The following is a 24,268-nucleotide window of genomic DNA, read 5'->3' on the forward strand; positions in this document are numbered from 1 at the left end:
TTTCTTTCCAGGTTTTACCAGTAAACAAAGCTAATATTTTCATCTGCTTGAATACTTATCTCACAACGGTTTGCAAACTCAAGCAGGGAAAAGGAAGGGTTCTTATTGGGCATCTCTAACCCCAAGAATGATTCGCTCTGTCTTGAATCTTCTGCAGCAACTAGCAAAGTCATTCACTGTACAGATAGGCTCTCAAAACACGTGTACCAAATTGAATCCAAGGACATAATCAATGTGCATAAAATTCATGGAATGTAATTTCTCTTATGTCATGTCTCCATAAAGCATAACTTAAATGTCTTTTTGTAGATGTTAACAAATTGCAAATGATTCTGTATATTACATAAAATATTTATTTCCTATTTACATTTCCATTTTTATAAATCATTGCACATCATATCACGTACCAAAATAAGAAAAAGAAAGGAAAAAACATATAAACCTTAGACATCAGTGAAAAAAGCATCACACCATGTGATACTTATCAGCAGTCTCGAGGGTCTCGTTTCTTGCCCTTTTTGGATTTTCTAGTAGTTTCTTGACGAATGGTATCATACTCCAATATGGCCATTTTGGAAAGTCTCTGTAAGTACTGAGATGATGCTCCAGCAAGAGGATCGCTGAAGCCAGAACCTGTGAAGGAAAAGAAACCAGCTATTAAAATTAAGCACGCTGAAATGATATTCTCTAAACTACAGGGCAAACAAAATATTTCTTCCTCAAATTATCATTAAACACTGCTAGTTCTTGATATATCACGTTCATTGAAGTAGAAATAGAAAGTATTTACTTTCTAAAGTGATTGTGATGTCAAGTCATCTCAAAAATATTTAACTAGGGGCAACTGGATGGTCAGTCGGTTGGGCGTCTGACTCTTGATTTGTTTTGGGTCATGATCTCAGGGTCATGGGATCGAGCCCTGTGTAGGGCTCCACTCAGCAGGGGGAGAGGGGTTCTGCTTGAGATTCTCTCTCCCTCTCCCTCTCCCCCTCCCTCCACTCATGCTGTCTCCCTAATAAATAAATAAATCTTTTTTACAAATGTAACTAGAAAAAACCTATAATGTTCGTATTTAATTATATAAAACTAAATCTGAGTCTATAATGTACTTTTTAAAACATGGGATGGCTGTGGATTTTATTCCAAAGCAAAAGACACAGTCTCCATAAATAACTTGTTTCATACCTTACATGCTCATCAAGTTATTTTCTCCAAATGTACCATTTCTCATAAATGCTAAGTTTAGTAAAATAGTAAAATTGTAAAGGAAAATGAATTATTCACTAACTGAACAGCATTACTCAAGTTTCTATCATAGAGCGGTAGTAATAATAGTAATAGATAACATGTATCAAATGATCTCTCTGTGCCAAGTACTTACATTTATTTCACCCACACAACACTATGAAGCAGGAAGGTACTATCTGGGGACTACAGATATAAAAAGATTTAGTGGGGCTAAAAATTTTGCCCAAGGGCAAATGATATGAATCCAGATTCATCAAATTCATTTCCCATGCAATCACTACATATTGCCCTAAATATGTAAACAGGTATAAATACTCCTATTTCAAAACATATAAAACTTTGAAAATAATATACTGATTCAAACTGTTTTAAAATACTATTATTTAGGGGCGCCTAGGTGGCTTAGTCGTTAAGCGTCTGCCTTCGGCTCAGGGCATGATCCCAGAGTCCTGGGATCAAGCCCCACATCAGGCTCCTCCGCTGGGAGCCTGCTTCTTCCTCTCCCACTCGCCCTGCTTGTGTTCCTTCTCTCGCTGGCTGTCTCTCTCTGTCAAATAAATAAATAAAATCTTTTAAAAAAATACTATTATTTAATTTCAAATGGTCAAGTGTCAAAAAAGCTATCTACAATTCTCCAGTGTGGTTATTTTTAGTTTGTTTTGCTCTTTGAGTGTATAACATAAGTAGGAAGTTCAGAGAAAGAGAGAGGGTAGCGGGGAAGAATATGCTCGGGATGCCTGTTCTTAGCAGTACAATGAACCTGACACTTAAAAAACTCTCTGGCTACAAATTGACTAGATTCTAGTTATTAACCAAATGTCAAAAAACTTCAAAAAACTTTAAAACTCCATACAAACCAATGCAATTAAGTTGGAAGTTGTTAACAATAAGATAAATTTAAAATTCTCCAACAGTTAGAAATTTATACACATATTCTAGATTACTCACAGTCAAAAAAGAAATCATAATAAACATTAAAATACTCATAACTAAATGATAAAGAAAATACTACAAAACTTGTGAGATGCAGCAGAAGTTATACACAGAGAGGTTTATACCCCAAATTCCTATGTTAGAAAGAAGGTTTGAAAATTAATAAGTGAGGTATAAGATATACACTAGGAAAATAATAAACCCAAAGAACGTAAAAGGAAAAGTTAACACAGGAAAGAGAAGAAATCAATGAAGTACAAAACAAATTTACAATAAGAAAGATTTTTTTAAAGACAAGTTCTTCACTGAAGAGAATAATAAAGAAGAAAAGTCTCTGGTGAGATTAATCAAGAAAAAATGGCAGAAGGCACAAATAAATAACATTAAAAGAAGAGGGACATGTAGAGCATGTGACTCTTGATCTCAGTGTTGTGAGTTCGAGCCCCACATCGGGTGTAGAGATTACTTAAAAATAAAATCTTTGGGCATCTGGGTGGCTCACGTCATGATCTCAGAGTCCAGGGATCAAGTCCTACATCGGGCTCCCTGCTCAGCGGGGAGTCTGCTTCTCCCTCTGCCCTTCACCCTGATTGTGCTCTTTCTCACTCACTCTCTCTCTCTCTCTCTCAAATAAATAAATAAAAATTAAAAAAAAAAGAAAATATTTTTCTTAAAAAAAGAAGAGGGACAGAACTACAGGTAGAACAAAAACTAACACTTTATGCCATTGTATCTGAAAACATAGACAAAATGCAAAAATTTAGAAAATATAACTTACCAAAATTGATTGAAGAATTTGAACGCCTTAAAAATCCTAAAATTAAAATGATTGAATCAATATTAAAATAATAATTCTTGCCTTGCTGTTTTGTTTGATGTTAGCGTAGCTACACAGTCTTTCTTTTTATTACTGTTCGCATGGCTTGTAGTTTCCAGCCTTGCACTTTTGATCTTTCTTGCCCTTAAATTGAAGATATGCCTCTTGTAAGCAACATATAGTTATTTTTCTCAGTCTGATACTTTTTATTTTTTCATTGAAATATTTATTCTGCTTATATCTAACATAACAATGTTTAATTTTAAATCTTCAATCTTGCTAATTGTTTTCTATTTGCCCTTAAATTGAAGATATGCCTCTTGTAAGCAACATATAGTTATTTTTCTCAGTCTGATACTTTATTTTTTCATTGAAATATTTATTCTGCTTATATCTAACATAACAATGTTTAATTTTAAATCTTCAATCTTGCTAATTGTTTTCTATTTGTCCTGTATGTTTTAGGTTTCTTTTTTTCCTCCTTTCTTGTCCTCCTTTGAAATGATCAAGTATTTTCTCATTATTATATCTTCCCTATTAGCTTGTTACTTGTATTATTTTATTTTTCTTTAAGTGGTTACCATACAGAATATCACGTCTCTTTGACGTATTACAGTCTACTTTAAATTAGTTATTTTACCATTTTTCAGATAATGCAAGTATCTTACAACGTTTTAACTCCACATATGCCCCATCCTACGTCTGTGCTACTATTGTCAAGTATTTTATTTCTACATAGATTTTAAACTTCATAATACTACTGCCACTGCTTCTCATTCGCTTCCAAGTTGTTGGACTTCCTTTTTGTATCGTTTCTTCCTTAATATTTTTTAGTGAAGCTCTGCAGACAATAAATTCTCTCAACTTCTATTTGAATGAAAATGTATTTGTTTCACTTTTAATTGTAAGGATATCTTCACTGGGTATCCAATTCAAGTTTGGCAGTTACTATCTTTTAGCCCTTGAAAATGCTATTCCACTGTCTTCATGCTTCCATTGTCTACATTTAAAAAGTCACTTGTATGTCTTACCATTGTACCACTGAAGGCAACATATCTTTTCTCTGTATTCTTGTTCTGTGGTTTTTTTGGTTTTTTGGGTTTTTTTTTTTTTTAAAGATTTTATTTATTTATTCGACAGAGATAGAGACAGCGGCGAGAGAGGAACACAAGCAGGGGGAGTGGGAGAGGAAGAAGCAGGCTCATAGCAGAGGAGCCTGATGTGGGGCTTGATCCCGCAGTGCCGGGATCACGCCCTGAGCCGAAGGCAGACGCTTAACCACTGTGCCACCCAAGCGCCCCAAGTTTTTTGGGTTTTTTTAACTTAGTCTTTTTATTATGATGTGCCTAGCTGTGGTTTTCTTTGTTTCTATCCTGTTGAGGGCTCACAGAACTTCTTGTATCTGCGGATTTGTATTTTTCATCAAAATTAGGAACTTATCAGCCAGTAGGTAAATATTGTTTCTGTCCTACCCTTTTTATTCTGGAATTAGAATTACACATGTGTAAAGCAGGTTTACCTTGTCACATAATCACTTGCACACTCTGTTCTGTATTATCTTTTTTCTCCTTTCACTTTAATTGGGTATTTTCTAATGATCTTTCATTTTACGAATCCTATCATCTGCTGCTTTCCATTTCTCCCCCAACTTCATTGCAGTATATTTGACAAATAAAAATTGCATACATGTACAGTATACAACACGATGACTTGATATACGTATATATTGTGAAATGATTACCACAATTAAGTTAACACATCCGTCACCCCATATAGTTACCTTTCCTAGGAAGGAACTGGGTTTTCATGTGGGACGATGAGAACACTTCAGGCCTACTCTCTTAGCAGATTTCAGTGTATAATTCAGTATTATTAACCATAGTCACCATGCTGTACATTGGATCCCCAGAACTTATTCATCTTAGAACTGTAACTGTGTACCAACATCTCCCCATTTGTCCCATGCAAAACCCTCGTAACCACCATTCTATTCTGTATGTTCAACTTTTTTTTTTTTTTTTAAAGATTCCACACATGAGTGATTGATTCCATGAGGAACAAAGTTCCATGCCACATCTGTCTTTCTCTGTCTGGCTTATTTTACTAAGCATAATGCCTTCTGGGTTTAACCATATTGTCATAAACAACAGATTTCCTTTTTTCATAGCTATATAATATAGGTATTCCAGCTTTTCAAAAGTTCATGTTAAAGCACTTTACTTCTATAAAGACCTACATCCGTACCTGTTTTTGCTAACTGAAAGAAATCCAACAAAGATTTTCACTTTGATTTTAAAAAGGTAAAACCTGAAAATAGAGCTCTTTGTTTTGCAGACAGCCATTATAGAGGTAGATGCACTCTGAACAGTGAGAGAGGCACCATCAAGCTCCTTCCTGAACTACACTCAGCATCTCAGCATCAAGCTGCCACGGCTTTGAAAAATTTCAAAGGTCAGAAGCTCAAAGCAAGACTAGTATGGAAGCCATGCAATGGCCCACATGAGAGATGGTGAGGGTCTATCCCAAAGTCCTGAAATAATAAAGGTGTGTGTAGAGTGAACATAGCATCCACTACATTTATAAAATAAACAAAGCTTAAAAGAAGCATTAAAAAGAACAAAGCAATTAAATCAGCAGACAGAAAAGATGGTAAAAAGAATAAGTATGAGACAACCTAAGAATACATGTGGCAGGAAAGAAAAATAAGCCAACTTACCCTTTGGTTTCTCCTGAAGTGGTACCACCGTGCAGGTCTCCTTAGTCTTCCTTATCCTAAAATTACATATCATCATAATATCACTTTTACATAAATCCAGGGTACATTAACGTAAAAAAAATACAGTAAGCGGCAAGAAGTTGCTTCAGCAAAAGTCACTTGGTGAAGGATATCACATGGAAAGTAAACAAACATTAAAGAAAGTGAACTCATTCCATTATAACTAATCTAATCAGAAGCAGATAGGAGCAACTCAACATCTCAGTTTTTGTTAAATTCTACCATGTCCAACTTTTCCCATATTTAGCTTTATCTTAACTTTCTCTAAGTACGATTCAGGGAATGCTAAGAGGGAGGGAATCAAAATTAGATTAAGAGGGTACCTACATATGCCAGATATCAACTATCACTTATTTGTGCATATTTTACCTACTAACCACCACAGTCTGAATTTCGCCTTAATTAACTTTTGTTCCTACTGGACTAGACCTACATACCAAGTGGGTTATTAGAGGAAGTATGTCACGACTGACCTGCTGTAGGTGAGATAATCCATAAGAATTGCAAATTTCCTGTAACTACATTAAACTTTAGAAGTCAGCTGGAACTTTTAAGTGCCCTTCACCTCTGGGATTACTATTATCAGTTATATTACCAGAGTGTGCCTTGAGAGTCACTGAAAGTATATGAGTATAATTAAAGAAATTTGAGGGGCGCCTGGGTGGCTCAGTCAGTTAAGTGTCTGCCTTCAGTTCAGGTCATGATCCCAGGGTCCTGGGATCGAGCCCCGAGTTAGGCTGCCTGCTCAGCTGGGAACCTCCTTCTCCCTCTCCCTCTGCTGCCACTCCCCCTGCTTGTGCTCTCTCTCTCTGTCAAAAAAAAAAAAAAACCTAAAAAAAAAAAAAAAGAAATTTGAAAAAACAAACTTTTATTGGCATTTTAAAAACAAATATTCACACATGGAGAGGGAAAAGGTGGTAAGGGGCTGTACGCAAGACAAACAAAAATGCGTTACTTCCCTGCTTTGCCACGGCTGTTCGTTTCCGGGGCGCTGTGCAATATGCAGAGGAGAATAAAACACTTGTACACAACTCGACATGTTCTCACTAGACTGGCTAAAATAAAGACACTTGTTTCAAAGACAGGGAAAAGAAGGAACATTTACACTTGCCAAACACTTCATAAACATTATGGCACGTAGCCACTGCTCTTCCACTTTGTATATGAACAACACTTGTCATAACATGAATTTAATATATTCAAATTATCCTTCACTGCCCAGGTTAATTCACACTCAAGTCAATGTAAAGTGGCAAGGAATCATTTCACAAACAATTGCAAATGAAAATAAAAACTGAAATAGAGTGAAAATAGTAGGAAGCAAAATGAGGACTTAAGATTAAGACGTATTCTTAAATCGTCTAATTAATGGGCTAATTCAGGGGGTGCTTTCTGGGATTCCAGTTTCTTAAAGATGTGCATATGCACTGAAAGAAGGATAATAAGACTGGTGTGTACTGAGACAAGTCCATGGCCAGACTCAGCCCTACACTCTCCTCAAACGGCCTGAGAAGCCCGATGGAAATGATGAGTGGGGTGAGTGTTAGGGACATGGGTGTCTCAGTAAGCATGTCCTTAAGTGGGTTTTATATACTCATGTTTCCATCTGTCTCTGTTCTTGCTACATCCCTACTGTCCCTCCTCCGTACCTGTTACCATCTACTTCACTAGCAACTCGCTCGCTCTCTTCCACCATCCCTGATTCTGCCTTATTTCATTATAATCTCATAGAAGAAAGAGTAATTTTGCATTTTATATTTTTATAGCTTGGAAATCTGTCCTCAGATAATATTAAAATTGATAGGGAATGGTTAAATAAACTATGGCTCCATTAACGAGATACCATGTAGCCAGTAAAGACTGTTCGAAGACTATGCAGTGACATGAAAAAATGAATATGTGTAATACTAAGTTAAAAAGGCAAAATAAAAAATTGTAAATACACTAAAATTATAGCAAAAATACAAGTCCATAAAAATGAAGAAGAAGAGAACAAACACTCAACAATAAAAATGGGTAAATTATCAAAATATTGTTTTTCTTTTTTCTCCAAATTTTCTGCAAAGTTCTTATCTGTTTTCATGATTTCGTAAATTATGCACAATTTTTCATTTTTAGTGTATTCTAGTTCTCTATTTAAATGACCAAGACTTATTTTAAGAGTAATTAACAAGAAAAGTAACACTAGTGGAAAACTCAATAAATATATTCTAAAACTCCTATATTTGTGTGCTCTGTGTAACTGGCTGACTTTAAAGCTCAGGAAATATGAAAATATAAATTTTCCCCTAAGGAGAGTAACAACTCAGACTACTATAAATGCATCACCTTTTTTTTTTTTTTAGGCTGGCAAAGTGAACAAGTCCTGGACATTCAATAAATACCCGATGAATAAATAATAATAAAAAATACCTGATGAATAAATAAATAAACCAAAGCAGGCACCAAATAGAATATGAGACTGTCTTACTAATTTACAGACCCCTTTGGAGAAGGGGGTTTTCTTTTAATGGTATGTCAGCCAGTCTGATTTATAAAAAGGGAGGTAATTACAATAATGCTTTTAAACACCAATATTCAAAGTGAGTGGGACTTTTCTGGCTGACAGACTCCTTGTTCAAGAGTCAGCGCAGGTCTTCATCAGGCTGTCATCTCATTTAGAACCTCCCCTCACACTCCGTCAGTCAAACTAGAAACGAAACCCAAGGTACTACATTCAGCATAGAGAAACCTGTTAATATTGCAGAGAGTTCATTTATTTATTGCTAAAAATTCCAATATTCTCATGGGCAATCTACACTAGGGCAACAAATATTTTTAAAAGGAAGTCCTTCAGTCCTTTCTGCCAATGTCCCTTGAAAACTGAGAAAAGGGCCTACTTGTCAAACCGAATAAAATTGCTACCTAGATTAAAACATGAGATCCTTTACGAAAAAAATATCAATGGGCAAGAAAGACTTCAATTCACTAGGCAGGAAACCCTCTACCTTTAGCAGTATTCCTACAGATACATGTCGAAGGCAAGAGGACGGAACAGCAATGGTCTACCTGACGGGAGGCATCTCCGTATGGGCATGCAGCAGTCTTGGATGAACTTCCAGTGGAGTTGAACTTAGACTTTTTGGGCAACTCTGCAGTCCTGGTAAATATGGCATTTTGACACACTCTCTGAACTCTTCTAGACCAAATGCTGTGGTGTATTCTAATTAAAAATAGTATCATAATGCATGGTATTATTTCTTGATGAAATGTATATAACTTCTTTTACTACATACTAAAATGCATAATACAATGGTCAATTAGTCATTAAGTAAAGAAAATAAAGCTACTGTAATTTATCCAGTATCTTTCCTAAGAGAATACCTTTCAATCCCTACTATCGGGATTGTAGGGAAGAGTTGATTCCGGGGCTGATTAAGAAGTAGGATAAAGAAAAAGGACAGCTTCACAGATCTCCCACAGTTGTCACTGCCTTCTGCCCTCATAATTTTATATAATTAGAATTTCCAGAATATTAGAGACAGTCACATTGAAATAGAATTTAAAAGCACTTTTAAGCATTGATTTTAATTTTCTCAGGGATGCCTGGGTGGTTCAGTCGGGGAAGTGTCTGCCTTCAGGTCATGATCCCAAGGTCCCAGGATCCAGCCCTGCATCAGGCTCCCTGTTCAGTGGGGAGTCTGCTTCTCCCTCTCTCTCTGCTGCTCTCCCTGCTTGTTCTCTCTCTCTCTTTCTCTGTGAAATAAGTGAATAAATAAAATCTTTAAAAAATAATAATTTTCTCTCTGCAATTTTCACACCAAATCTATAAATACTAACATTGAAGCATCAAGATTGCTTCTCTACTGACCTCACATAAAATTGGACAGAGATTGTCAAATTACTTAAAAACAAAACAAAACTTCAAAATGAAGGCAATAAATGTACAAAAACATATTAAGAAATTAAAGTTTTGGGTGATCTTTAAACTGTAGAGAATTGTTTTTAAGCTTTCTCTACTAAGCAAGTCTAGCACAACAATAAAAATAGTATATAATGGGACTGGAGTTATGTTAAATGCTCCGAATGCTATTTTGCAACCTTTGATTTTTCTTCCGGGGGAAAAAAAGTTTCTCCTGATCAAAAAACATAAAATTCTCTTTTTAGCAGTTAGATTTGAGGGTAAAAGGACAGATAAGCTTATATCTTTTGAGTATCTTTAATGGGAATCTAGCGAAAAAGTTGAAAAAACAGAGCAACACACTCAAAACCAGGAGTGATGAAATGGGTTGGGGAATTTGGATTTACTATTTTCAAGAATTACATTTCTATTTATAAAGTTGAAGGCAGAATTCAGGAAAAACAAGAAATACACTTCTAATTTGAAATATAAATTGAAATTAAGCTATTAATATATTCATACACATATCAAAAGTTCTCAGATTAGTCTTTATTGAGCAACAGTAGAATATAAGATACTTGCCACATAACTCACACAACAAATAAAATTTTGGTTAGAATTATAAATACAAAAAGATGCTGTTAAAGATTTGGGTTTCTTAAAAACCAACTTGAGTTGTTTAAAAACAAACACAATTTGTGAGAAGTAGTATGACCCAAAAGAGATAGTACTGCACTGACACCAAGAGAAGTAGTTCTTTAAAATTTGTTTCCATCATGAGTTACAGAATTACATTAAGTAAATTACGTTTAATTTGCTTCCATTTTTATTTTCCATAAACTTAGGATATTATCCTTCCAAAAATGTTACAGAAATTATAAGATGTCTCCTGACTGCTTAAAAAAGTGCATGTGTAACTTTAAGGTAGTATTTCTATATTTTCTTCAGTAAAATAATTGTAAAAATGAAGTTACCTTTCTTCATCTTTTGTGTTTCTAAAACTGCTTTCCTCCAACTGCTCTCAAAGAGAAAACAACTGTCAAGGGACTTTCTGGTGACATTAGAAGCATCCAATTTGATTTCAGGAGACAGGACTGGCATTTTTTCTTCTTCTTGCAACAGCGCTGATGAAAGTGAGATGCTGCTTCAAATTCAGGACACAAAATACAAAAAAAAAGGTATTTCAGAGATAAATATTTTTTCTAATTTATTTTCCATCATACAGATTAAATACTAACATAGACTTACATGGAAAGTTCACTTATAACATGTAAATACATATTCTTGGGATTTTAAAGTAAGTGGCCTTTAATAATATAGCTAAAATTAATAGTAAAACCTTTTTCCTTTAAATATTTTAATAAGTTCTTTCAAGTCCCAGGTCACAGATATTTAGCAACATAAAAAAATTTGAAGTTCAACAGCAAGTTATGGTGTACAAGACAGTAAAATGTTTAGGATTCTCTCAAATATATTACCATTATACACAATGACCAGATGGGACTCATCTCTCGGATGCAAGGATGGCTCCATACACAAAAATTAATGTGATATACCACTTTAAAAGAATAAAGGATTAAAAAGTCACATGATCATCTCAATAGATGCAGAAAAAGCATTTGATAAAATTCGATGCTCTTTCATGATAAAAACTCTCAACAAACTAGGAATAGAGAGAAATTATCTCAACATAATAAAGGCATGGAAAGCCCACAGTTAACATCACAGTCAAGGGTGAAGAATCAAATTTTTTCCTCTAAGACGAGGAATAAGGCAAGGATGACCACTCTTACCACGTCTATTCGACTATAAGTCCTAGCCAGAGCAATTAGGAAAGAAAAAGAATCCAGACTGGAAACCTGTCACTGTTTACAAATGTCATGATCTTAAATATGTAGAAAATCCTACAGACGCCACCAAAAAATCACTAGCACTTTTATACACTAACCATAAACCATCTGAAAAGGAAATTAGGAAAACAATCCAATTTACAATAGCATAAAATACAAAAGAATAAAATACTTAGGAGTAAACTGAACTAAGGAGTGAACAACTTCTACACTGGAAAACACAATGAAAAATTAAAGAAGACACAAATGGAAAGACATCTCATGTTCACAAATCAGAAAACTTAATTTTGTCAAAATAACCATACTATCGAAAATGATCTCCAGACTCAATGCAATTAAAATCCCAATGGCACTTTTTTTTTTTACAGAAATAGTTTTTTAAAAACTTCATATGGACTGACAAAGCCAGATAGCCAAAACAATCTTGAGAAAGAAGATCAAAACTGACGGCATCAACTTGCTCATTTCAAAATACATCACAAAGCTAAGGTAATCAAAACAATATGATACTGATATAAAAACACACATATAAGCCACTGGAGGAATAGAATCCAGAAATAAATCCACATATATACAGTCAACTGATCTTTGATAAGGATGCCGAGGAGTAACAATAGGGAAAGGATAGTCTCTTCAACAAACAGCATTGGAAAAACGAGAGATCCGCATGTGAAAGAATGACACTGAACCCTATCTTACGCCATACACAAAAATCAACTTAAAATGATTTAAAGACTTAAGCCTAAGACCTAAAACTGTAAAATTCCTATAAGAAAACATAGGGGGAAAGCTTCATGACATGGGTCTTGCAATGACTTTATGGATATGATAACAAGAGCACAGGAAACAAAAGCAAAAATAGACAAGTGGGACCTGCATCAAACTAAAAAGCTTCTGCACAAAGAAAACAATCAACAGAGTGAAAAGGAAACCTGTAGCTGGGGAAAATATTTGCAAATCATATATCTGATAAGGAGTTAATATCCGAAATATATAATTCCAAAGTAAAAAACAAAACAACAACAAACGAAACAAAACAAAAAGCCCTTATAACCTGGTTTAAAAAATATGTTTAAGGAGTTAAAAATACAACTACCCTATGATTCAGCAATTGCACTACTAGGTATTTACCCAAATGATAAAAAAAAAAAAAAATACAGATTCGAAGGGGTACATGCACCCTGATGTTTATAGCAGCATTATCAATGGTAGCCAAACTATGGCAAGAGCCCAAATGTCCATCAACTGATGAGTGGATAAAGAAGATGTGGTATATATATATGTACAATGGAATATTAGTCAGCCATCAAAAGAGTGAAATCTACCATCTGCAACAATGTGGTTGGAGCTAGAGTGTGTTATTCTAAGAAAAATCAGTCAGTCAGAGAAAGAGAAACATCATATGATTTCACTCATATGTGGAATTTAAGAAATGAAACAGATGAACAAGGCAGGGGAGGAAAAAAGAGAGAGGGAAACAAACCATAAGAGACTTAATGACAGAGAACAAACTGAGGGGTAATGGAGGGAAGTGGATGGGGGATGGGCTAGACGGGTGATGGGTATTAAGGAGGGCACCTGAAGTAATGGGCACTGGGTGTTGTTTGTAAGTGATGAATCACTGAATTCTACTCCTGAAACCAATATTGCACTGCATGTTCACTAACTAGAATTTAAATAAAAAATTTTTAAAAAGATGTTCAATGTCACTGTCAATGCAATGCAAATCAAAACTACAGAGAGATATCACCTCATACCTGTTATAATGGCTATTATAAAAACATTTTTTAAAAGATTTTATTTATTTGACAGAGAGAGACAGCACAAACAGGGAGAGTGGGAGAGGGAGAAGCAGACTACCCCCTGCTGAGCAGGGAGCCCAACGTGGGGCTGGATCCCAGGACCATGAGCCGAAGCAGACGCTTAACTGATTGAGCCATCCAGGTGCCCCTATTATAAAAAAGTTTTTTAAAGACAAGTGTTGATGAGGGCAGAGAAAATGGAACTCTTCTATAAGTAGAAATGCAAAATGGTGCAGCACTATGGAAAAAAGTATGGAGGTTCCTCAAATAAGTAAAAATAGAACTACCATTTGATCCAGCAATCCCACTTCTGGGTATTTATCCAAAAGAACTGAAATCAGAATCTCGAAGAGATACTAGCACTCCCATATTCACTGCGGCACTTTCCACAATGGCCAAGACGTGAAAATAATCTAAATGTCCATCGACAGATGAATGAATAACGAAAATGTGGTGTAGATATACAATGTGATATTTATCAGCTACAGAAAAACAACACAATCCTGAAATACGTAAAGACACGGATGAACCTTGAGGACGCTATGCTGAGTGAAATAAGCCAGTCACAGAAGGACAAATACGAAGATTCCACTTATATGAGGTATCTAAAATAGTCAGACTCATAGAAGCACAAAATGGTGGTTTCCCGGGGCTGGAGAGAGGAGGAAATGGGGAGTTGCTAATTAGTGAGTGTAGTTCCAAGATGAGTAAGTTCTAGAGATCTGCTGTTCAATATTGTACCTATAGACAATACTGTGTTGTACACCTAAAAACATACTAAGAGGGTAAATGTTAAGAGGGTAAATCTCATCTTAAGTGTTCTTGCCAAAAAAATTTTTTTAGAATTATTACCATGATAATACGCATTTGTGCCTAAAAAAAAAAAGATAGTTTCTATGCCCCATGGAAAATAAACATGTCTTCATGATAGCCATTACTTTTATTCTAAATATCGACACAGAAGAATAATTAATTATGTATTTGGTTTAATTTGCTACTGGTCATAATAGATTAGGGCCCACTCTAATGACCTAATAACCTCTTATTAACTCGATTACCTCCAAATAAGGTCGCATTCTGAGGTTGGGGTTAGGACTTCAACATATGAACTGGGGTGGGGGGGAGGCAAAATTCAATACATAACACTATATCATAGCCTATATAAAATGTACTGGAGATAATTTTTAAAATTCTATTTAAATAAATTTATTCACTCTCTTAAAACCAATTTCTTAAAATCAAAAAAAGGATAATGCACAACAATTGAGACCCACTCAATTCTTTAGCACAATAATAACTGTCGATATTCTCTGTAATATTTGAAGGAGAAAAAAAAGTATTCTGAGAAGTCTTCTGTATCAAAGACAACACTAAATTCAGTAAGATTTTGGTATGAAATGCATTTTCCATATACTAATCCTTTAAAAATTGGAAATCCATGGTATTTCCCTGCATTATTTGGGCTTCAAAGGACAGAAAATCCAAAATATGTACTTAAACAAGAAGATCTGCCCTCAAAAAAAAGCCTGGCCAGACACCTCAGGACCGGTGCTAAGATATCAGCGACCCTGCCTCCTTCTCTACCTCACTGCTCCACTGTCCTGAACACATACTATCTACCGTACAGTTCAAGATAGCTCATTGAGTAAATGAACATTTGTACTGGTGTTGGTGGGAACCAGGGTTTTCAGTGCGAGAAAAAGACACAGATTTCACATCGATAAAGAGTAAACAAAGACCTTTAAGTCCTAACTATGAATTGGAAGTATAAGACTTTCATCTAAAAAAGAAAAAAGACAAAAAAAATGTTTCTTTACTAAACCTAATAACTAAAATGTGACTTAAAAAAAAAAAAAAGAAAAGAAAGAAAACCACAAAAACCAACAAGAAATAGCTGATTCCAGGTCTGTGGAAGGAAATGCACAAGATAAGCCTAGAATATTTTGTCATTCCAGAGATCTAGTAATCTATCAACGAAGACTATAACCATGGTAGCCATCAACTTAAAAAGGCTCTGAACTGACCAAAAATGAGAGTTATAAACATTAATAAAAACATTAACTGCAATGAATTGAAATATATTAAATATGTATAATAGATACATGTGCAGGCATACCTTGTTTTATTGTGCTTTGCTTTATTGCACTTCACGGATCATTGTTTTGTTGTGGTTGGGGTTTTTTGGTTTTTTGTTTTTGTTGGGGTTTTTTTTGTTTAGTTTTGTTTTGTTTTACAAATTGAAGGTTTGTGGCAACCCTGCGTGCAGCAAGTCTCTTGGTGTCATTTTTCTGACAGCATTGCTCATTTCACATCTGTCACATTTTGCTAATTCTTGCAATATTTCAAACTTTTTCATTGTCATTATATTTGTCACGGTGATCTGTGATAAGTAATCTGTGATGTTACTGTTGTAACTGTTTTGATGTGCAGTGAAGCGCACCCATGTAAGATAGCGAACTTAATCAGTAAGTGTTTGTGTGTTCTCACTGCTCCACTGACCAGCTGTTCCTCCATCTCTCTCCCTCTCTCCGGGCCTCTCTATTCCCTGAGACACAACAATACCAAAATTAGGCCAATTAATAACACTACAATGGCCTCTAATTGTTCAAGTGAAAAGAAGAGTCACATGTCTCTCACTAGAAATGATTACACTTAGTAAGGAAGGCAATTCAAAAGCTGAGACAGGCTGAAAGCTAGTCCTCGTGTGCTAAACAGTTAGCCAAGGGAAAGTTCTTGAAGGAAATTAAAAGTGCGTCTCCAGTGAACACACAAATGGTAAGAAAGTGAAATATTCTTACTGCTGATACGGAGAAAGTCTGAGTGGTCTGGATGGAAGATCAAACCAGCCACCGCAGTCCCTTAAGCCAAATATAGAGCAAGGCCTTGACTCTTTTCAATTCTATGAAGGCTGAGGGAGGTGAGGAAGCTGCAGAAGAAATCTTAAAGCTGGTGGAGGCTGGTTCATGAGCACTAAGGAAAGAAACCATCACCAAACATCAGAGAGCAAGGTAGAGCAGCAAATGCTGATGTGGGGGCCGTGGCAAGTTCTCCAGAAGATCCAGCCAAAGTAATTAACCAGGGCGGCCACACTAAACAACAGATGTTCAGTGGAGACGGATCAGCCTTCTACTGGAAGAAGATGCCATCTGGGACTCTCATAGCTAGAGAGGAGAAGTCAGTGCCTGGCATCAAAGCTTCAAAGGACAGGCTGACTCTCTTCTCTGGGGCTAATGCAGCTGGTGACTTTCATTGGAAGCCAATGCTCCTTGACCATCCCCCGAAATCCTACAGCCCTTCAGATTTATGCTAAATCTACTGTGCCTGTGCTCTGTAAGTGAAACCACAAAGCCTGGATGACAGCACATCTGTTTATAACATGGTTTACTGAATATTTTAAGCCCACTGTTGAGACCTCCTGCTCAGGGAAGACTCCTTTCAAAATATGACTGCTCACTGACAATGCACCTGGTCACCCAAGAGCTCTGACGGGGATGGACAAGGAGATTAATGTTGTGTTCATGCCTGAGTACAACAGAAATTGCTGGTTTATAGGCCTGTAAGAGAACTGATCTCGGAATTTTTTAATTAAACAACTGAGGTCTGGGAAGTGTTATTAAATAGTTTGCCTCTAAAATTATACAATAAGGAACAACAACAAGAGTGTTAATTTCATCAAATTCTCTTCTTTTAGTGGAAAGGAGAAATGGACAAAAGAAAGCAATTGAAGAAGTATTAAAATTGAGCTCTAACAAAATTAAAACTAAGCATGTAAAATATCAGGAAAAACAATTCTAAAAACTGTAGGCAAAGTTCCTATCTGGACATAGGGGACTTCCCATTTCCTAAAATTCATAAGCAGTCAATTTGCCAGTTTGTGTTTAAATATTCGATTCACAGGAAGAATTACATGGAAGCAGTCCCTAAGAACGCCCCAGACTGTGAACTGAAAAATGAAGAAATATAGGAGCAATGGCCCCTACAATACATCCCATCCCCTTTACATCACGGAGCCCTTTGCTACGTCCCCATTCCTGTCACCCATTCCTTTGCTTGTTAACCCTTCTGTGCCTCAGTCTCCCTACCTAGGGAACTAATAAGCTCTGCCTTACAGAGTTATTATAAAGTCTGAAGGTGATTTAAGACAAGCATCTAGCGAAATGCCTAGTTTGCTGCTTTAATTCTCAAACAAGAATCTTCAGTTCAGACGGCATGCAGTAAGGGAGCTTTATACACAGAGACAGATGATGGCTGCTATTATTATCATAATCACCATGATTATTACCCTAGGCCAAGAATCAGCTAATGGCTGGGTCCGAGAGGTACAGCTTGACTCAATGCCTCTTCTTCTCTTCCTCTTTTCCTTTCAGGGTAAAGGTGCACCCCTAGACCTCTCCTGTTTTTCTTCATACTGTCCAGTTCTTGCCTTATGCTTTCCATGCCCTTCAACTGCTTGCACAGTACAAGTTTAAATACTTTCCCATGATGTCCTGTTCAGTTTTGCAGTACACGTCTCCCACTTGCTGCATCTGCCAAGTCTCCTTCCTTGTGTTCATTTCCTTATAAAACTTGTAAACTTTGACCATGAGCTCGTCCTTAACGGAGACTGCTACCTACGGGAGTCCAGTACTCCCTGAGCTCTGGAAACTTTGCTACACAGATTTTTCCATTAGTCTCTGCCTGGCCCTGGGTTTCACAGGTGCCAGAGCCGTTAATATGTCAGTTTCTTGGATGGTGGTCCCTGGAGCACCATTGGTCATGTGAATTCAGACCCCAGACTTGAGCTGTATGGGTATGAAGCTGTGCAGAGTCTATGTGCTGGGTTTCACAACTCTTTTCCTGCCATAGTCCAAGTGGATGGCAAGCTTCGTTGCAGCCTCCTCAGGCCAATGGGGGGATATTTTTCTAGTTATCATCTCCGTGTCTGTAGAAGGTTGTCTTTTTCAAAAGATGCACTAATACGTATCCATTCCACATGTTCTTCCTTCAATGTGATACTGACACTCCTCCTTCCAGAGGTGAGGTCTGTGTCCCCCTCTCTGAAACTAGCTTCCTGAGTAAATAAAGGACCGTAGACGTGACACTGTGATTTCCAAGGCTAGGGCATAAAAGGCAATACAACTTTCACTGGCTCTCTCTTGGGATACTCACCTTTGAAATCCAGCCATCATTTTGGGAGGAAGCCAGGTGACAGGAAGAAGCCACATATATAGGTTCCAGCCGACATCCACAGCTAAGGTCTCAATCCACAACCAGCATCAACCACCAGACACGGGAATGAATGAGCCTGCAGGTGATTCCAGCCCCAAGCTTGCGATTCTTCCATCTGAGGCCCCAGACATCTCGAAGCAGAGCCAAGCTGGCCCTGCTGTGCACTGTCCGAATTCCTGACCCACAGAGCACAATAAATGGTTGTTTTCCACGGCTGAGTTTTGGAGAAATTTGTGATGCAGTCATAGTAACTGGAACAGTACGCCTTTGTGACTTCCAGCTTTCGGCAGATGCTCAACAGTGGCTTCCTATGTGAGTGTTCCTTCATTTCTGGCACCTGGGGATTTCCTTCTCTTGGTCCCTAGCTCAGCCACATTTCCATAAATTATCTTATTTTATCTTACCCGGCATCTGAAATATACCGAAGTAGAATGGAGTTCCATCTGTGTCAGCTCCTTCTGCCACATGACCCAGAAGTTCCCATGACTTTTCAAATGAGGACATAAAAAACTGAAGCTTTAATTCCTTTTATATATAAAGATACTTAAAAATAAAAAAGAGAATGAACCCTATAGAAAATGTATTTATTAAAGGACAGATAATTCATTCCAGAAAAAAAATACAAATGATCAGTAAAAGTTCATCCTTACAAGTTCTCAAATAAAAGCAAAATAATTTAACAAGCTATGACTTTTGCCAATCAAAATGGCAAGGATTTTTCTTTAATACTAGACAATGGAAGATGAGGTTCAAGGAAAATAGGCACTCTCATAAGGTTTCAGTGTATGTATCAGTATAATGTGTCCAGAAAGCAATCTAGCAATATATATGTCCTAATAATTTTATATACTTTTGACCCAGCAATTCCACTTCCAGGTATTTATCCTAAAGGGAAAGATCATTGATACATACAAATATTTATCTTCAAGGATGTCAAATCCTCTATTTTTTATAACAGATAAGAAAAAAGGCTGGAAATAATCCAAACATCAACGAGCAGGTGGTAAGATTATTTTTAGCTTTGTTTAAAGCAAAATAGTTATCGAGTGAACATAAAGACAAGTTGTGGATTCATTGAGAAAGCGAATTACTTATTTATCCATAATGCCAGTCGTTGTGCTAGGAGCTGAAATACAAAAATGATGAAGATAGAAAAGCATACAGTATGTTGGGGACAACAAAGTAAACAAACAATTATAGTTCATTATGACAAATATTAGTGATAAAGGTATGTTTCAATTCTGTGGTACCACAGAGCGTTTGCTAACCTAGCCAGATTGGGGAAGTAGGAGTTTTGCTTTTGTTTTTGAGGAAGGGATGTTCAAGGTACATCACACAGGTTTTTGTAAGTAGAAATTGACTGTGACAGTCAGTAGGCTGAATGTTTACTAAAATTCTTGCCCCTCCAGAGAACAGAGTTGTTCCTAAGAAGTGCCTACCTCCCTGTGATGGAACGTGAGTGAGTGTAATGTGTAAGGCTTTCTGCAGGAAGCCTTTAAGAAGCAGGTCTGCTTTCTCCGTAGCTTCTTCTCCTTGCTACAGTAAGATAATAGGGAAGCGCTAATGAATGGTACAGCCTGGTCCTACAACCAACTGGAAGAAAGCTGCCTGATGACCAGGACTATCTGCCTTGGAGACAGAGAGAGTTAAAAGAAGGTAGATATTATTTTCACATGGAAGTTCAAAAAAGACGTGGAAGAAGCTAGAAAATGACACTTAAATAGAATTCAGATAGGCAGAAATGCGGGTATAGGCATTCCAGGAAAAGACAGAGGTGTAAAACATGCCACGGAGAATGGAGCCTGTTCAGATAAGGGTGCTGTGAGAGAGAACACAATGACACATTGGGGCGAGATGACAGGCAAATCTGAATGCCAGCCAAAGTGGTTTGCACTTTCTTCTTTGAGCGACAGGAAGGCACTGATGGGTTCTGAGCAGAGGTGTGGCCCATGCACAGGTATGCTTTACAATGATCCATCTGGCAGAGGCTGGAACCAAGTTAAGATGCTACTATAATAGTAATAGTCCAGAGTGCTTCAAGTAGAGTAGCAACCGTGAGAATACAACAGTTGATTGAATTTAGGAGGTTCGGCAAAGAAAAAGGAGTCAAAGATGACTGAGACTGTGAACTAGGGTGACTGAGAGAATGATGAATTACAGTCAAAGAGAAATTGCTAGTCTGGGGGTGGAGAGCAACGAAGAGCTTGGTTTTAGATAAGATGAGTGGAGGACATCCAGGCAGAGCTATAACCCCGGATCTAAGCTGTAGGAATTGAGGACCGGAGCTTCGGTTGGGAGACAAAATTTTAAGTTATCTATTCACTGGTGAGAATTTAGGCCAGAGACTGGATTAAAGTTGCCAAAGAAGACTTGAGAGGAGGAAGAAAACCAGATTTCCTTAAGATGTCCACAAGGCAGGAAGATAAAGAAGAGGTTGAGAGGTGACTGGAGAGGCAGACAATACAGAGGAATCAAAATCATAGGAAGCACTGGACCATGTCCAATTCTATAGAAGTTCCTAGAGGAAGGAGCTACTATTAACACGGCACCACCAAAAGCACAATCTCATTTAATCCCCAAAGAACCCAATGATATACAACTCCCGGTCAACTACTGACCAGCAACTCCCACCCAACAAAGAACACATTTTATTCATCAAAGTAAAATGAGCCTGGATTCTAATCTTGATTCTGCCCTTCAATAGCAGCATAACCATAGGGTCAGGAAGAAAATAATAGTGCCTCCGATTCTCATAGGGTTAGTGAGGATTCAATTTCAAAATGCACGTAAAGTGTTCAGCACGGTGCTGGACATGTAATAAACATTCAGTGAGTGGAAGCTATCGTTTTAATTGTTTTAAAATAACACAGATTTTTCTCAACACGTTCTGTGGATGGAAATGTACTTCTCAGAACGCAAAATTCTACCAAACAAATTTTAACATACACACATCTGACCCAGCAATTCTACTTCAGGGATTTCATTTTATAGAACTGTCCCCATGTATAGGAATGCTCATTGTTGCATTGTTTCTAATAAGGAGAAATCGGAACCAATTTTACTGAGGAATGGTTACATAAATTACATCTATGCCATATGATCATACATCTGTATGACACATCTACCATATCAATCCAGACCTAAGTAAACTGATATGAAATAATTTGTCACATCTCTTTAAGTGAAAAAGACAATTTCTCAAAAGAATCCAGATATGATTCCTGTGATGATCAAAAAAGGAAAAAGAAAAAGAAAAAAGACTAGAAGGATAAACACAAAATTAACTCTAAGAAGTGTTAGAAAGAAAGGAGAAAAAGGTAAAGAGAAGGATTTCATGTCTAACTCTATACACTTCTGTTTGAATGAGAACTACTAATGTGTTGTGATGTAATTTTAAAAATGTAAAAAAAGGAATGTCTGAAGTCTTTTTTATTTTTTATTTTTTTTAAAGATTTTATTTATTTATTTGACAGAGATAGAGACAGCCAGCCAGAGAGGGAACACAAGCAGGGGGAGTGGGAGAGGAAGAAGCAGGCTCATAGCGGAGGAGCCTGATGTGGGGCTCGAGCCCATAACGCCGGGATCATGCCCTGAGCCGAAGGCAGACACTTAACCGCTGTGCCACCCAGGCGCCCCTGAAGTATTTTTTAAAGAAATGCCGCTGTAACAGGGGATTTAAACTCATCATTAACAATGTCGATAAAAAGCCAATGAAGATGGAAGAGCAGGGATTCGTGTGCTTCAGACAGTACAGTACCCTGAAAATGGTTGCAAAGTTGCATTTCTCCAGACAGAGGCTCCAGGTTTCATGTCTATGGCCCCCAAAAGGTTGTAGGGGTAGAATGACCCATACAATAGAATGGACTACCTGTATTACACAAATCTTTTCTAGTATTTGTAACCCCTCATGAAAAAAAGTAATAAACACACAAACTATAGGTAAATCAGAAATGACATAGGTAAATCACAAAGCAAAACTGACAGTGAAAACGGAGCCAGAGCGAATTAACACGGTCAGCGTCCCAAGTCCTGCTCCACAGGGCTGTGTGCAAGAGTGAGGTACAGTGGGAGTCAAAAGCAGAGGGGAAACACATTCCCCACACCCCCTTCAGTTGAAAGCCTGGGCAGGTTGGAGGAAGACCCTGTAAGGGCGTGTCCACTTGCCACAGCGATGCGCGTGCTATGCTAGCCTGTACCGAGCTTGGGGAGTGCGGATACACACAGATCTGGCAGGCAGGTCCTCCTGCCCGGGTTTGGGTTTCGTTCCCATCTCTCTGCTTCATCCGACCCCGCCAGCAGCCGTGGTCCAGTCCTCAGCCCCTGCTTGCCCGCCAGCTCCCCTCAAAGTGCGTCAAGAGAATCCTTGGAGTGACCCATGTGCCTCACTGGGTTAGTTTACCCTGTCTGACCAGCTGACCTCTGGGCCCCACGTCCCCTTCAGCCCTGCCCCTGCAAGGGCCCCTGGCCCCCCACGCCACGCTACCGCCTCCGCTCCCGCTAGGCCGGGGGTCCTCCAGAGACCACCCACACTCACTGTCCCCGCAGCTCCACCGCGGAGGAGAGGGGCTTCTTCGCGTGCCTGGACCGCGGCGGTGGTGCCCAGGTCTGAGGCTCCGGCAGCGGGGTCAACGGGGGCAGCGGACAGCGCGGGTGCCAGCGGCGGCCCGCAGCGGAGCCGAGCCCCTGGCCCAGCTTGGACCGGGCGCGGGGTTGCCCACGGCGTTGGGGCAGGGAGGGCGGCCCGGCGCTCGAACGGGCGCCGCTCTCGGGGCGAACATGCTCGGCTGCCGGCAGCCCGGCGACACTCGGGAGCGCGGCGCGCCCGCCGCTCAGCCCCGCCCGGCCCGGCGAGCGGCTCCGGTGGCTGCAGCCCCGCCCGCCCGACGCGCGCCGGTTGCCAGGCGCCGGGAGCTTCCGGGCCGCCTTCCGCGCGCGGTCACCTGCCGCGGTCTTCCCATAACAGGGACTGACGGTTACGGTGCCGCGCCAGGAAACCGACTGGGAGGCTAGAAGGCCGTTCAGGACTCACTCGATAACTACTACAGATGCCACCACCTTTGGGGTCACTGCTACGTGGCGGGGGGTGGGGGGGTGGGGAGCGGGAGGGTGCTGAAATGAGGCTGGGTGCACGGGAGTCAGACGTGGCACAATTTCAGTGGGGCATGAAAGTTGCGCCATGCGCCTGTAGGGTGGGTAGTGGGCAGTTAGACAAGGCTGATGTTTAATTCTCTGGGTTGCATTTTTAAGGTTCAAACTAACCAGGCAGGCTCTCCAGAGTACTGATGAGTCTGGAACTTTCAAACAGCCGGGCAATACCTGCCTATCCCAATCTTAGGTTAAGTGACATAGTCATCCCCGAGTTCCCTCAGCATGCCCGCCCGAATTCCATGTTCTATGCCTCCTTTGTCTGGGTTCTTTGGTGAAAGGTTAGGTGCGTGTCCCCTCCCCAGTAAAGAAGCCTAGCACCCTGACTTGCGCTGTAGGACCTTGCCATCTATACTTTTGCCAAATTACGTTCTAAACCCTCTGCCTCCATTTCATGACCCCATATAGGGCTGCAAGTTTAGCCCTAGTAACAGATGGTTTCAGATCCGACAAAACTGAAGCTGCTCTCAAACACACCACTTTTCTGTTTTCATCAAGCTCCATACTTATATTTCCTAGTTGCTCTGGTTAAGAAAACTCAAATTAGACCTGGAACCTAATACTTGCCCCACCACTTACTTGTGTGATTCTGGGGGAGGGAAAGTTAAC

At 38.6% G+C, this 24,268-nt stretch overlaps 1 protein-coding gene across 5 annotated transcripts; it reads right to left on the reverse strand.

The window, feature by feature from the left end:
- Positions 1-360: 360 nt before the first annotated feature.
- On the reverse strand, positions 361-23,271 carry CUNH8orf89 (chromosome unknown C8orf89 homolog). 5 transcript variants are annotated; one of them, XM_040625548.1, is made up of 6 exons: positions 23,049-23,271; positions 10,629-10,798; positions 8,823-8,976; positions 5,715-5,770; positions 2,960-2,995; positions 361-633 (listed from the first exon to the last, which is right to left on the reverse strand). In XM_040625548.1, the coding sequence occupies exons 2-6, from the start codon at positions 10,753-10,755 to the stop codon at positions 485-487; spliced, it is 522 nt and encodes a 173-aa protein (XP_040481482.1). In that variant the 5' UTR covers positions 10,756-10,798; positions 23,049-23,271; the 3' UTR covers positions 361-484. The 5 variants fall into 5 exon arrangements, with proteins under 5 accessions (XP_040481482.1, XP_040481481.1, XP_040481478.1 ...); XM_040625547.1 differs by having other exon boundaries at positions 10,629-10,795; positions 23,049-23,270; XM_040625544.1 differs by lacking the exon at positions 23,049-23,271 and adding an exon at positions 18,455-18,716 and having other exon boundaries at positions 10,629-10,795.
- Between the last annotated feature and the right edge of the window lie 997 nt (positions 23,272-24,268).

This window comes from Ursus maritimus, unplaced genomic scaffold, assembly GCF_017311325.1.
Source record: "Ursus maritimus isolate PB19 unplaced genomic scaffold, ASM1731132v1 scaffold_9, whole genome shotgun sequence".
Lineage (NCBI taxonomy): Eukaryota > Metazoa > Chordata > Mammalia > Carnivora > Ursidae > Ursus > Ursus maritimus.